Source organism: Antrostomus carolinensis, unplaced genomic scaffold (assembly GCF_000700745.2).
Source record: "Antrostomus carolinensis isolate BGI_N321 unplaced genomic scaffold, ASM70074v2 scaffold28919, whole genome shotgun sequence".
Classification (NCBI taxonomy): domain Eukaryota; kingdom Metazoa; phylum Chordata; class Aves; order Caprimulgiformes; family Caprimulgidae; genus Antrostomus; species Antrostomus carolinensis.
In genome coordinates, this window is record NW_010338359.1 from 13,817 (window position 1) to 29,414 (window position 15,598).

General features: G+C 37.0%; 1 protein-coding gene across 1 annotated transcript in view; it reads right to left on the reverse strand.

Moving 5' to 3' along the window:
• The window catches only part of ARMC3 (armadillo repeat containing 3), a 48,245-nt gene that overhangs the window by 10,284 nt on the left and 22,363 nt on the right, over positions 1 to 15,598 (reverse strand). The window contains exons 10-14 of the mRNA XM_010175494.1: positions 6,668 to 6,917; positions 5,359 to 5,495; positions 1,693 to 1,867; positions 754 to 837; positions 48 to 78 (exon numbers count right to left, since the gene is read on the reverse strand). Of these exons, the coding sequence (XP_010173796.1) occupies positions 48 to 78; positions 754 to 837; positions 1,693 to 1,867; positions 5,359 to 5,495; positions 6,668 to 6,917 (677 nt within the window). The remainder of the gene's footprint in view (positions 1 to 47; positions 79 to 753; positions 838 to 1,692; positions 1,868 to 5,358; positions 5,496 to 6,667; positions 6,918 to 15,598) is intronic.

Consider the following 15,598-nt stretch of genomic DNA (forward strand, 5'->3'; position numbering starts at 1 on the left):
CATACACAAGCTTAAAAGGGAAGCTAAAGATACTGTAAACCAAATACGTGACGTGTTGACAGAGAAGAAGGTTTTGGACTTGCAAAATATTGGCAGAGCATTCTTTGATCTGTAAGACTGTTTACAGGAAATGACTCCCAGTTAAACAAGCCCAATACCAACTTCCTGCATTCAAATCTAAGAAGATTTGTTAGGCTGGCTTCAACTTAAACAGAGAAGAAGTGGACACAGGTTCTTTATCAAGCCTGAAAGCTTGATGCTTGGCTTTGTCCTGCCTCTTGGGATGTTGTGCTTGAAATTCCATGCATTTGTCTGTACAAGAACATAATAAAATCATACGTTTCATTGTCACATATTGACATTTAGCTTAGATTACATAATTATTATGGCAAAAGACAAGCTTTGTTATAACTAATAAAACACTGGTTGTCCCACCATCAGGAATCAAAGGGTGTTAAAAGAATGAGTCTTAATGGCTAAGTTTAAAAAAAAGCAACTCAACTGAATAAACTTTTTCCATCTAGAGGGAAAAAAAGTTATTTTCCAAATTCTTATTTTATAAAATACAAATCTCTTGTCTTCTAGGACATGAAGGACTGTGCTGGGATTAAAACAGATCTCTCTATTTTATATAGGTGTATACATATCTATACAACGTAGTTTGTCCTGGAAACAGTGGAAACAATGGAAAACATGAGCTATTGCAATAAATGCTAGTAGATCAAACATGACTCACTGTTCTTGTGGTTTGGCATTAATGAATATTATGGCCTGACGGTCAGTAAGCTCTTGCATACTCAGTTCCTCCAAAGATAAAATTTTCACTCCAGGTTTTATCTACAAGAAAATTAGCATGAAAGATAAGGTGTTTTGTTCAGTTAAAGATGAAGTGAAAAAATAAAAGATATCTACAGAGTAATTTAAAATTCCTAATCTTTAACAGAAGACTTACATAAGAACTTATAAAGCCATTCAAAATATGTGTAATTGTTCGCCTCTTCATTTGCATTTTCTTCATCAGTTTTCTTAGAAAAGGTAGTTTATAAATAATTTAAGTTGTAGTTGTTGTTACTATGTCATTCCAAACCGTTCTAGAATAATGAAATATTTCTTCCTCTGAAGGCTTTACAATATAGGATGGAATTTTCAAAAGCAACCAAGTGCTTTAGGAGCAGGCATTTCACTGATTTTTGGTAAGACTGGCATTTTGAAAAGTCATTCTCGTATTTAAGCTGAACACAACACTAACAAGTGATACTGGAGTCAGTCTTTATATATAAACACTGCATTGTGAGAGAAAAGGTCACGACCAGGGTGAAAATATGAACCCTTCACTTCTTTATGTAAAAATAAACAAACAAAAAGTCCATAGGTCATTCAGTGTCAGGTTAGTATTTATTAAGTATACTGCAGAGAAAGAGAGCAGGAGAACTAAGGATCAGGAAAGGAACTAGAAGCTGCATAGCTTACATAGGATTGGGAAGATTGCAACCAGGGGATAGCATGAAGCTGATGAGATTTTATCCATGAAGAAAGATAATAAAAAGAAATTAGTATAAAAGTTGGGAAACTTCAGGACAAGAAAACAAAGTATTTTATGTAGCCAGACTCTGGCTTTTGCTATAGTACTCTTACTTTTTCTAAATCAAGAATAAAATTTTACTCTAAGTAGAATAATTTAAAGTAGCTTACCTGACCACAATCATAGAATCCATCAGTAATGATATTACTTGATGATAAATATCCTATCTGGCTGTACTTTTGAGAAAGATTGTTATCAAGCAGCTTTTCCACAGCTTCACTAAAGTTTTTTTTGTGCTTTGTTGATAGATTTGATAGATTAATTTCTTCTAGGATGTCTAAAGCACTGTTAAACAAATACAAAGGCTAATTTATCATTAAATACCAATTACTTGTTATTATACAGTTCAGCGTTAGTGTTTAGCATTACCAAGGCCAAGACAGACTCATTGCAAAGTGCTAGCCTTGTGCCCTCTGGGCAATCAAGTTGCTGGCTGTGCTGCACAGAACTCTTTCTCTAGTGGAGGAAAGTGCTTTGCAGTGCTCAAAATCAAAAGCAATTCCTTTAGGAAGTTAAATTGTTACATAAAGAAATGTGGACAGGATGCCACAACCTTTATCAGAAGGATGCAAGGCATCACAGAGAACTTGAGAAAAAGAAGGATGTAAATTAAAGTAAAAGGAATAATGTTCAGAGTTGGCCATATGATACAGTTTAGGGAACTTCTCTCTCCCCATCTCGCAACATGATTTGCAGACTTCAGTTGTGCATTACACAATGTGTGCATCCTTCTGGTTCTGGACTGTTACTGTATTTGGGGGAGGTGCAGTTGGCAGAGATTTGCTGAACATGGATGAGCACGGAAACACAAGCAGTTGTATCAGCACCACCAAGATGGCAGGATTTTTGCAGCATGGATGTAGAAACAAATAGCCATGTGGGGACTAAAGGAATTAAAGGAATAAAAGGAATTAATTTCTTAAGCTGTTTCTGGTGCTGAACCCCACATACTGATAACTTCCAACCTGAAAAACTTGGAAAAAACAGGACACTCACTAAGAACATAAAGGAGGCTGAATCAGAAGAACATGGCACACTGCAGTTTTGGAATTTTTTAGGAAAGAAAAAAAAAAACCCCAAGAAAAAAGAGGGTGATATATTCACATATGTGTGCGTGTACATATTCAAATTTATATCTGTGTGTGTCTATACACACATGCAAACATTCTTTGCATCCTAAGGAATCAATGTTATATATATATATATATATACACACACACACACACACACACACACACATATAAAATGAACTCCACATTTAGACTGCCCATTTCTCTCTGTGAACTACATAGGAAGCTTCAGCTGTGGATATTTATAACGCAGAGTTCTGAAGATACATCAGATGAATTCCAGAGAATAAGTTTTTCAGGCAAGGCAAATGACAACCTTCTCTTTTAGAAAAGAGCAATAGGAGAAAACAGTGGAAGAAAAAATATTCGTCATACAGCATACCGGAACAAAGTCAGGTAAACAGCAAGTAATGCAGGGAAGAATTTTAAAGAGGAAAATGAGTAAGGAAAGGCAGTACAGCAGTGTCTAAACCAGATGACATTACAGGCACAATGGCACATTACCCTCATATGGAGGAAAGACAAGCCAAAAATGGACAAATATGTCTGCACCAAAAATTCTGTGAAGACCTGAAAACCAAAAAAAATGACTCATACACAAATGGAAACACTGATGCTTCCAACAGAAAAGGAAAAGCAAGTGACAAAACCACAAGACACACAGGCAAAGTGAGACACAACTATTCAGGGACCGAAACAGAAATAAATGTTTCATATGCTACAAGTCATAGAGGAAAAAGTAGGCCTATTACTCAGTGTGGGAAGAAACTCCTAACAGATGGCACAGAAAAGACTGAAGTGTCTGATGCCTTTTTTTTTGCTTCAATTTTCATAAAAAGGCTGCAAACAGATGCCTGGCAGTAATATTAACAAGGAGGTAGAAACAGGAAGCTTAACACGTGTAGAATAATTTTGAAGAGACAAAGTTAGCAGTCCCTGAGAATACTTACCTCATACTACTCAATGAATCGGCAAAAGCAACCTCTGAACTATTTTTAATTGTATTTGAAAATTTGCAAAGGACAGGCTAGATGCCAGGAGAGTGAAGAAGAGCAAAGATAGTATCTAGATTTGAAAAACAAAACCCAAGGAAATTATAATAGAAATAATTCAGACAAATTTCAGTGTCCAAAGAACACGATATCGAATTATTAAACAATCAGTTTGCAAGCAGTAAGAGATAAGAAATAGCCATTATGTATTTGTCAAGAATAAATCATGCAAAGCCAATTTAATCCTTTCTGTGATAGGGTAACTGACTCAATGTATAGGCAGAAGAAGTAAATGTGAGATACGAGTTGACTTTGAGATTTTTTTTTTTACTTTAATAAGTCTTTTCACATATTCTCACTTGAATACTCATGAGCAAGTCACAGGAATATGATATACATGAAAATAACATGAAGTAGTGCCTGACTGGTTGAAAAACTATGCTTAATGAATTATTATCAATAATATTCTGTCAAACTGGAAGGACACATAAATTAGAGTCCTACTCCCATACTATCACAAAGAAGGGGTTAAATAAGCACATTGCTATATGCAAGGTATAGAAAATAATAACTGAGCTTTATTTGATGGTGATATGACCTCAGCTGAAGTACCTCATCCAGGCTAGGAGGTGGCACTTCAAAACAGCATAAATACATGAGAGAAATTCAGAGATGTGTGACAACATGATACAAGATTTCAAAACAAAAAGAAGTTTAGTATTTTTTACTTTGTCATGAAAAGGAAACTGAGAGAGGGACATGGAACATTAGAAAATTCAGTAAGTTAAACTCAAATTGCTATAAATAGGTGGGTATTCAATCCCACTGAAAGTAGGACAACGTTTAGTTGGATTAACTGGATTAACAATGGACAATGTTTAGTTGGATTAACTCCAGACTGGAACAGGTTGCCTTGGAATGTTGTGAAACCCCCTCAGAATTGGTATTTACACTGAACAGGCAAAAATATGTCCATGTACCTGATTCACTCTTACAGTGGGCAGACAGATAACACCACCTTTGAGGTCCCCTCCTGACCTAAATTTCTGAGATTCTCACTCTGCAGAATCCCCTCGTAGATGGATTTTAAGTATCTGTGAAGTAATCGAAGTGTCCAGCAGAGGGAGCAGGGCAATTACATATATTTTAATTGAATAATAATTAAAAGAGTGACCCTGTATAAGGAGCCCTGGGTCATAATTCTTATAACCTGAAAAAACTTTTGTAATTCAGATATTAATATATGGAACTTGGAGCTTCTATGAAGGAATAATATAGACTCTCTTTTATGTGATACCTCAGCACACCTACAGTTAACCAGAGCTTGTAAATCAAAATTAGTCTGTGAGTAATAAGTACGATTTACTGTATATTGAACTTAGCCTGAAACATTAATTTCAGTTTCATAAACATGGGGCACTGTAGTCACTAACTTTGACTGACATAAGCACATCTTCAATATAAAGCCTAATTCAGTCACAGAAACAATAAACGTTTTTGTAATTTGGCAGTTCTCTTTTCAGGCTTAGATTTTTTCCCTTAAAACTTCTGTTACTTAAAATCAGTACCATTTCATCTGTAACATCTGTGGTGCAAAAGTAGTTTCTACTTTCCAAAAAGTATAGCTTAACTTTGTTATCCTGCTATAAATACGTAAAGATTGACTTCTCACACCAAAATCTTCCCTCTGCCCCTTGATACTATTGCTACTCACCCTAGCCTGCATAGTTCAACAGCAGTTAGTTCATCACTTGCACAGACCGTCACAGCCCAACAGGCATTTCTTCTGACTTCTTCATTCTTAGAATGCAGCAATTCAACCAGTGGTCCCAGTCCACCTGCATTTCTTAACTATAAAAAAAATGAAGATACTGCCACTTACATATTTCATCTATCCCAGCAAGAACAGCCTATGAAAATCACCTTCTGAAACATTCACACTTTATAGACAAGCTATGCTGGGCTGGTAGAAAGGCCATTTATAGGGATTTTGTACTTCTGTGAACTCTGCATAGGCTGGAGCTGAAGCAAGCTTCTGAGTGGTACAAGGTGCACACACATCCCTTCTGGCTCTGCCTTGCTTTTCAGTTATTAGATTGTGGTGTGGAAACTGAAGAGACTATGCAGCCCAGGACTGCCACAGAGTTACACAGATTTTTCTGTGCTCTGTTGCCTCCTAGCAACTAATTTACATGACAATATATTTGAATTTGTATTGTATTATATGTATGACAATCTTATTAACATCCTATTCTCTTGTGTGCTACCGTATCTTTCCTATACATGCTGGAGGAAATATTGCTCATTTGGATTTCTGAAGAGAAAGACATTTTAAGGACACTGAAAGAGGCAGATTAATTATCTATGCTCCTTATTCATGTCCTAATTAACAGCCCTGACCCATGAGAAAAACCGAGCTTATGATCTATGAATGCACATAACATCATCTTTATTTATGAAAAGAAAATATTATGACCATTGATAAATAGCAAAAACTAGGGATCAAGGGATTAATAATATTTTGAGTTTTGTCTGAATTACATTTACTCCATGCACATCCAGTATCTTATTAATCAAGGTAAGTCGTTGCCATTCAGGCCTTGAAAGTGGGCAACAGACAACACTGAGGGAGAGTAAAGAGGACAGAACTTCTCATCTTCAAAGTTCAGATGGCAGTTGCAGCTGAAAGAAAACTTAATGTTTAATGCTCATAAACATGGGGTTAAGATATAGCCCTGGTTAAAGCTTATTGAAGCCACTGGAAAGCTGTAAAACATTAATTTGGTGCAAGCAAATACGTCAGTAAAAATATAAATTAAAAGAAACATTTTCCAAGTTTTCATTACTAACTGAGCTGTATTCAGCTGAACAAGTCTATGATGAAAGTGAAAAATTAGTTACTATCTAGAAAGCCCCGGACTTTTAGGACAGACACAAAATACAAAGATTCTAGCTAAGTATAACACCAACCTCAGGATCAAGAAATGTTATAAATAACCACAACCTCAAAGAGCAAGTTTTACCTCAGTTCTTGCAGCAGCATCACAACCAAACTCAGCCACAGCGAATGCTGCTTTGCTTTGCACTTGGCTGTTGGTTGAGCGCAACAGTTCTGCGAGCGCACTCATAACACCGTGGCTCTGGATCTTCAGGCGGAATGTGTCTTGCACGGCCAGATTTGTTAGGACTGTAGCAGCATTAGCAATGGCTCCATCCCTCTGAGTGTTCAAGGTATTTACTAATGGCTCAATTCCTTCAGCCTCAGCAACAGCACTAGGAAAATGAAGAAGAAAAAAAGACCCTTTTAAATTTAGGATTATTTTTTCATCTTAGTGTGCTGTTATTTGCCAACTAAATTAGTATTACATTTCAAGATTTTATCTGTCTATCTATCTATGTCAGTTATGTATGACCCACAGTGTGAAGTTCAAGACGCACAACCTAAGCAGACAAACCAAGTCACAAACTTCTAGATTCTTTCTGAGGTTTTGAACAAGTGAATTAAATCTTGCATCTTTTCAAAGATGCAGAGTTTCCTTAACTTTAGTTCCAGGCAAATGCCTCTGTAGACTCTTATTATCTCTCCCCATAATCATTATAGTGTATGGAATATCATGTTGCTGGTTTTTGTGTTGTCTCCATAAATGTCTGATCAGGTATCTAGGTGGCATAAACATAGAACACCAAGTTTCTGCCATTCTGACAGAGTAGGTAGGTGTACATGGTGCAGTTCAGTGCAATGCAGAAATTGTTGCACTGGCCTTATACAACAAGCTGATTTAGACAGCAGGAGTACAATAGATGCATCAGCACAGAGTTCAGGGCTGGCTATGACTGTGGTTCCACATCAACTAGTCTATCATCAGCAGATCCAATTTAAACATTCCCTCTGCTCCCATATGACATTGCAGCTCTGGCTGAAGGGTACTGCCTCTCAGCAGTGCTAGGACAAACACTGGTGTGGCCAAGTTCTAAACTAGACCTGCAAAACAACCTGTTTGCAAACAAAATTGGGGAAGACTGTCGGGATTTTTTTAAGGATCATTTCATAGATTTATGTTACAGAACAGCCAAGAAAAAAATAAACAGTTGAAGGAGTACTACTAAGGAAATAACTTCAGGCAAGAAACAGCAGCAGGTGCAGGCAGCTGCACTATTACAGGACACATTTGCAAATGACTTAAATCTGATGTGCTGCAAAACTAATAGATCACGTGGGCCTACATCTCACTCACAGCAGAAGGATCTGGCCTGTGAACTCTTCATCTTAACACTGCTATTCTGCTTCCAGCACTCACCAGGACAGTGTCTTTTAAAAGAAAAAAAAAAAAAAAGGAGCCAACTTCATATTAAATATCTGGAGTAAAGAATATACTTGAAAGCAGCTGGTGACATGGTTTATAACGATAGTCAACTCTTGACTACAACTGATGCAGACCCTGAAGAGAAAACCTGGCCTGGCTGAGGGGTAACTACCATGCTCTAACAAATCTAAAAAGCCATACGTTTCTGGGTTACCAGCTCATTATGTATTCTTTGGTTTCTTTGCCATAGGCAAAAAAGACTAACAATACAAATGTATTTTACATTCTTCAAATGCCATAAGATATTCCATAACTTAAGATTTTTGTTGACCACCTTGTCAAAACTTTGCTTTCCCCTAAACAACTGGAACTTATTTCTTTGTCTATACCATCTTATGTTCATTTCAGTGGTATTTTTTCCAATGTCATTATAAACGTGCACACTATAAAAACTGAATTGTCTTCCTTCTGAGTTTGTATATAAAATTTGATCAAATGATGTGAGGCATATGTCCAATTTGCTATCTGCTCTTAGTAATTTTACATCAGGCTCATCTGTTTTGTTAAACAAAAGCTGACAATATTGTTAGCAATGGAAATGCGCAGATGGCAATTTGAATTTTCCTTGCAACTGCTTTTTATACCCTCTTTTAGTACATTTTGGCTATATCAAAAACATAAGAAACTCTCCTACCTCTATACAAGTATATCTAAGCACTTCTGCAACAGAAGAGTGTACAATTTTGATAAGTTTTGCTAAATTTCTGTCAACACATTAATAAAGAGAAATCTGGATGTGAAAATCTTACTTTTACTGTACCAGCATCTTACCACAATCTAACATTTTGGTAACTTTCACAGTTACAAAATAAATACAAACTTAGAAGTATTACATATACAAGAAACAATTATGCTATCAAAGACTTTCAAGGTATTGATAAAACCAAAAAAACCTCAGGAATGCTGATAGTCATGCTCTTATGCAAACAGGATTGAAAGCAGAATACATGCCAACCTGTGCCGTATAATCCCATTATATGGGCCCATAATGTAGATCTCACTGTGAACTCATCTTGGTGCAAGTATCTCTAAACCAGGTTTCCAGAGAGGGGGATGCAGATACTCCTGACACACCTGGACTGAATCAGCAGGGGCTAACAGGGTTTGTTAGTCTGATCTCTGCCTCAGCTACAGGGCGATGGCAGCTCACAGGCAGTGCTGGAGCATGGGTGTAAAGAAGGCTGATAGGCAGGCGCTAGTTCCCAGTTTGGAAAACCAGGGAAAAGGCAGCAATCCAGGGACTGAAGGTGAGTAGGATTATCAGCTTGGGTGCAGCACAGAGGTATAGGGCTAGTTTGGTGTTGGCTGATTAATCTTCCTGAAGCACTAGTAACTTTAATGCAAGCACTTCAGTCTCTGTTCAGAAATGAACCCCATGTTTTCAGATGTCCTGCACTGCACTCCTCAGACTGTCTTCAATTAGCTGGATTTCCCCTTATCTGGGTGTCCTCCTGTCCCTTCCCTCCTTGACCACATAAGGAAGAGCTGAAAACATTTTGTTTGGGGTTTCTTTTGTCAGGTTTTTTGTTTGTTTGTTTAATTTAGGTGAGACCACTGTATTTCTAGGTTCTCTGGTTAATATTGTCTTATTTTCCCTATGAAAATGTTATCAAGATTTCCAGCTTCAGGAGTACTGTAGCTCTAGCTAGGCTGTTGTATATGAAGAAATCATGGACATGTTGATTGCACATATAAGGAGCTATACACCACATGTAACACAGGTTTAACAGAGAACATCACATTCATAGCACGTGTAACAGTGACATGATGAACCTGCTGGTAAAGTGTGGGAGAGCCTCACCATACATGCACACAGCCAGGCACAGTAAGGCATGTGCAAAAACTACCAGATTTACAGTATTGCGCAGTGTATACACAGATACCTTATCCAGGAAAAAAAAAAAAGCCCAAATCAGTTTTTCTTGTACAATGGATACATAGAAATTCCAGGATTTATGGGACAGATCCACTACTCATGAAACGCATGACTGTATCTCACAGGTCTAGTATATCCAATACTTCTGCACTAAGTATAGGACTTACTCCTCCTATATTACATCCAATAACACATGTATTCTCCCACAGAAAATCCTAATAAACATACAATCCCTAACAGACTGATTCCAGGATGATATATGGAACTGAATGATGTAGCCAATCACATTATAAGCAGATTTACTATAATTTCCATAAAGCCAGCAAGTACACAAGTACTTAAGAAAACAGCAAGGTGACAGCTCCTCGTATGTTCAGAGCTGACCTCAGCGAGGTACAGAGCACAGCCAATTTTCTCAAGTGCCACTCAACTTCAAAAAGGTTGAGAACCACTGATTTAGATGATCATACATATTTATTTAAATTCTGCATTCTACTTCTGCGCAGATCCATTTTGAATCACAGTTTCACAAGTATAGTTTAATCAAGTAGCACAATGGATCACAAGGCAAAAAGAATTCATGTTAGAAGTGACAACAGCAGGTAATGAGAGTTAAAGGTAACCAGCACGTTTGAGAGTAAGATTTTAAGAGGGTGTGAACACCTGAGGGGAATGCTATGTCTTGGTAACAGGGGTACGTACAGAAGAGGTTATGAGGGAAGAAGGAAGAATGGGGAATCCATAGTTCAACTCACTCCTACCCCACAGGCTTCTGGAGAACACAGAAATGGCACCATCCTCATGGGTCACTGAGCCCCAGGTGCTGAAGAGACAGCAGTGCCTGACCTCAGAAGGGAGCTGAAAGAACAATATGCTTGAGTATTTAAGGTGCTGAAATACTACAACATTAATATTTAAGTACGCAGGTCCTCATTCCCCTCCATAGTGGGCAGATATGCACTATCATAGTTTTTTAATTACAGGGAAATGGAAGTCAGAGGAAGAAGCTTTTACCAGCACTGTCTTTGCCTAAGGTAGATCACCACTGGCCTCTCTCCCTGCCACCCGAACAAACTCTGCTTCAGACACATCCTACTGAGGTGGTGCACTAATTAGTGCTCCCACCACAGGACTACATCCTCAGGGAAGACAGGAGCCTTGGTTTAGCTGAAAAAAGTATACACTTTTTGATGTGGAAAAGGAGTAAATTATCTAAGTCCACAGCTTTTTTCTTCCATGTTGTGTAAAGATTCAAAATACATCAAATTCCGTAATCATGGAGTGAAAAGATTAGGGAAAGGGAAAGAAGAGTGGAAGCTATCTGAATTAAAAACAAACAAACTAACAAGAAAAAACAGACAAAATAGGTGGACAAATTACAGAGCTCAAATTAAAGTTAAAATAATTCAAATGTTATAATTTAGAAGAACATTGTTACAATCATTAGCGTGCCTAACACAACATGGTTAGGCATTCACCTTAACTAGGTTATACATGGTTCAGGTACCTGAATGACCTTAACTATGCCCTGTAGTGAAACAGTAAAATCCTGATTACAATTGAATTCAAATTACTGTATTCAAGGATAGCTAAAATATTTTTCTCAAGAGTCATTGGAAAGGCAAGCATTAAAAGGTCAGACAATGAATGTAATTTAAATTATTAATTTTAAATATGCATTGTAACAAGTTATTAAGATATTTTCTTGCAAATTCTCTAAAAGATCACTCAGGATTCAAAGAAAATGCAGAGAGTTTGAGAAAAACAAATGTTTTCTCTACTGTTTTTGCTGCAAAAATAAATTAAAAGTTGACAATAAAATCATTACCTAAAGTTTCACAACACAAACTTTTTTTAAACAGTTACTTTGGAGATGCATATGAATTTCACGGAATGGAATATTTTGTTGCTTTAGTTGTCTGGGGTGCAATAGGAAAGCTAAGACATTGGTAGAATGCTGTGAAAACAATCATTAGTAAAAATTGGACCAAAACTCTGTGGGGTTTTTTAAATTTTATTTCTAGGACCGTAAGCTCTCTGGGGCAAGAACCACCACTTTGTTGGCATCACATCAAGCGTAATGGCTCTGGTCCTCTTGCCTCTTAGCCACGGAAAGAAAGATAACAGATTATTTACTTAGTGTACAGGGAGTGGTCTAGCCAGCTTTTCCTCCTGAAGAGAAGGTCTAGCCTCATGGAGAAAGCAACTAGCAGTGTTCAAAGAGCTGACAGAAACCACTGAGACGGCTCCCCAGACTCCTAACCTAAGCAACCTCCCATGGAGGAGAGAGAGAGGGGAAGAGCAGTGTCACAGCTTCACATCACTGTTTACTCTGTGGATTGTGCTTAATTTACACTAGTGAGATTGACATTTCATAAAAATGGTAAAGCAAGCTTGGTTTTGCTTCTTCTACCACAACTGAACATAAACTGGTTTATATTCAATTATATTCTTATTCACTTCTGTGCTGTTTACTTCCCCCTTCTGACTGAGGATTTAACACAATTTCTCCTCAGAAAAAAATTCAAATTCTTTCTCCTCACAAAGGCCATTGGAGTCCTTATGGACTTCATTTTCCAAATGTATTTGCAACTGCATGTTTAATTTCTGTGCAGAATTACTGTGATTGTGTGTGAGGTGCTTAGCTAGCCATTTATGCCTGTGCATATCTCATTTTCATACATAATTGCATGTAAATTATGCATAAGAATTATGCATCTAATTACACACACATTTTTTAAAATCAACTCTATCTGTGTTAAATCACATGACTTTTTCACACAAGGCATTTTTGATCCAGCTCTATAACGTAATTCCTGACCGAGAAAGAATATCATAACCAGAAGCTTGAAAAACCTGAAGAAATATCTTCCCCTTTATCACTTAAATGTATTATTATTCTTCATTTGCCTTGTTATGTCATCAGAATAATCACATCCAATAAATGTCTTCTGCATTCACAAAAAATTCTGCTTTGCAATTTAATTATTTTCAAAAGCAATTGACTGTTATATCTAGTCACTTGTATTTTATTTAAAGACAAATATTACTTCTGTTTTCTTCACTATACAAGGGAAATCAATACCAGTATGTTTATTCTGAGTAAGGGTACCTAACATAAAAGACTCTGATCTACAATCTGGGCCCCTTTGTGCTACAATAAAAATATTGATGACACCAACAAACCATATTCATTTTTCATTTCAGGAACTGAACCCTCTATTCCTATTTTTTAATGACAAGTATCTTGTTAAAACATCAACAAACCCAAAACTCAATAAACATCATGGTCTGGAAGCAATAAAACTTTAAACTGTCTGGGTTAGCAGAGACTGTAATACCTGAGTCTCATTTAGCAATACACAGAGATCTTCTAATGTCTGTCATTGAACTCATCTGGCAAAGTTACACAGATCTCAGTTATAAAACTGTAGTATACCTAATTTAAAATATTACAGGGGCATTAGTAATGAGCTATCTATTAATGATATCTGAGCCTTTCAATTATAATACTATTTGCAACCTTTATTAAGAATTTCTGACACTTCCACTATTATGAGAAAGGCTGGAAAAATAGAAACCCTTTTGCCCCTTAAAGATTCCATGTAGCTTCAGCCAGGATAAGCTCATGAAAAAGACACTATCACCCTCTCTTTTTTCTGATACAAGAAGTAGTGCATGCAAAAATCAATAACAGCACAAATGCTGAGCGTCTGGAATTCACATTGTTACAAAAGCAAAATAACAGGGAACATGCAGGAGCTGCCACAGCAGCCTTCATGGAGGTGTAAGGGAAGGATTAAAAGAAAAGAAAGCAGGGTCCTCACAACAACTCATCTGAACAGAGGGACTGAGGAGACAGTGGTTCTTCTTCATCTTTGGAAACACCAACTGAAGGCAAACAAAAAAACTTGCCAAGTAAGTCTCTCTAAAAACAGTACTCGGGCTGTGAAACTTGAACCTGCCTTTCACTTCTGGGTAAGTCTTTTCTGGACAACTGTGAACTTACCTCAAATGGCAGCAATCTGTTTTACCTTGCTAAAGTTTCAAGCTGTTATGATGATTCAGAGTGGAGAAACTTATGCTTTTAGTTTTCTCTCTTAAAATTAAATCTCTAAGAAAGTACACATACACTGCTACGTTAAAATAAAATTACTGAGGTTGCAAGTCAAAAGGTTTAAAATTACTTGTGAAAGCTTATTTTTACCCCCTTGTGTGTATGACAGTCCAAACAGACAACATGCTACAGTCAGTGCACAGGTTAAATTCACAGCAGGACAGAATTAAGTTTGCATGTTCAGCCATAAACCTCCAATTCCCTTACATACACTTAAAATAAAGAACTTCACACTATACTAAAGTAAGTTAAAACATACACTTAAATAATTTGCATTTAATTTAGAAATATGCTACGTAGAAAATGTGCATGTAAAAGCACCAATACAATTGTCTGAAATTTTCTCAAATGTAAAATAATCCTTGCCACTTCTAATTCATAAAAAGTATAATTTATCTCAGTGCATATCATGGAATGTCACTGTAGGGATACACTCAAGAGAAATCATTGTACTTGTGCCACTATATAAAACAGTTTTCTCTTCCAGGCTTAGGAGTCTCCATCCAGGAATAAAAGTTTCATCTGATCCCACAGAAGTTTATCAGGAAGTTACAGTTGACAATACACGTGTTCTGAGTGAAATTCCAGCCTTCCACAGCTAAGATAAATAATGATCATACTGCAAGGCTTTGAAGGTAGGAGAGTACAAACAGCCCAAAAGATTTTGCTGTATCTATAAGGGGTAGAACTTCTACATAGTTACTGTTATCCCAATTTAGAAATGTTCTGTTTTCTGTCTGAAACTATTTTAGATATACTTAGGTTCTCATGCACTTTAGGACGCTGTGCCATGAGATTTGTCTTGGATAGAGATGAATACTCTATATTGGTCTCTGACTTCAATACAGCCCCTGACAGGCAACTGAGTTTAAAAACAAAGCAAACAAACAACAAACAGGAAAACACATAACTAACTTTTTTTGTGAAAGAAGAGCTGAACTGGGAACAAAATGCAGCTACAGTGTCTGAGCCTCCACAGGGACTTTTTCCATAGAGTCACACCTTCACAAATCTAAGAGAGAAAACCAACATCTGGCTGAGTGAAACATTTTGCATCTGCCAGCAGGGTATGGTTTAGGGTACTGTCCATGGGTCCATATCAGTCATCTGATGTGATGTTAAAGTCACAGTGGGAACCCATTTCTGAATGACTTCCCAGCATTAGGCCTTGATTCAGCTTTTCTGCCAAGGGAGAAATTTACCATAAACATCTGCAGTTTTCAATGGCAGCCAATATGTAACATGATAAGGAAAAGCTTGCAAGCTCTTGGGTAATAACTGTGTTGCCTTTTTTCTTTAGAAAGCACCCATCATGTTATAGATATACAGTAAGAGAAAGCCAAAACAGGAATCTATTAATAGCATGAGTTAACTGTTTGTATTTGCATAGGGCTCAGCAGAATGGGTGCTAATGTAAAAAATAACAACACAAACCACAAAATCCAACAAAATCCCTTTACCTGGCAGCACAGTAGCTCAAAAATAGAATCCTGTCACTAGGGGTCAGTATTAAAACATATTACCTTTACACAATACAGATAGCGGCATTCTATTGTTGATTCCCTCCTTCAGAAACCCAAACTTACGTTTCAGAGAA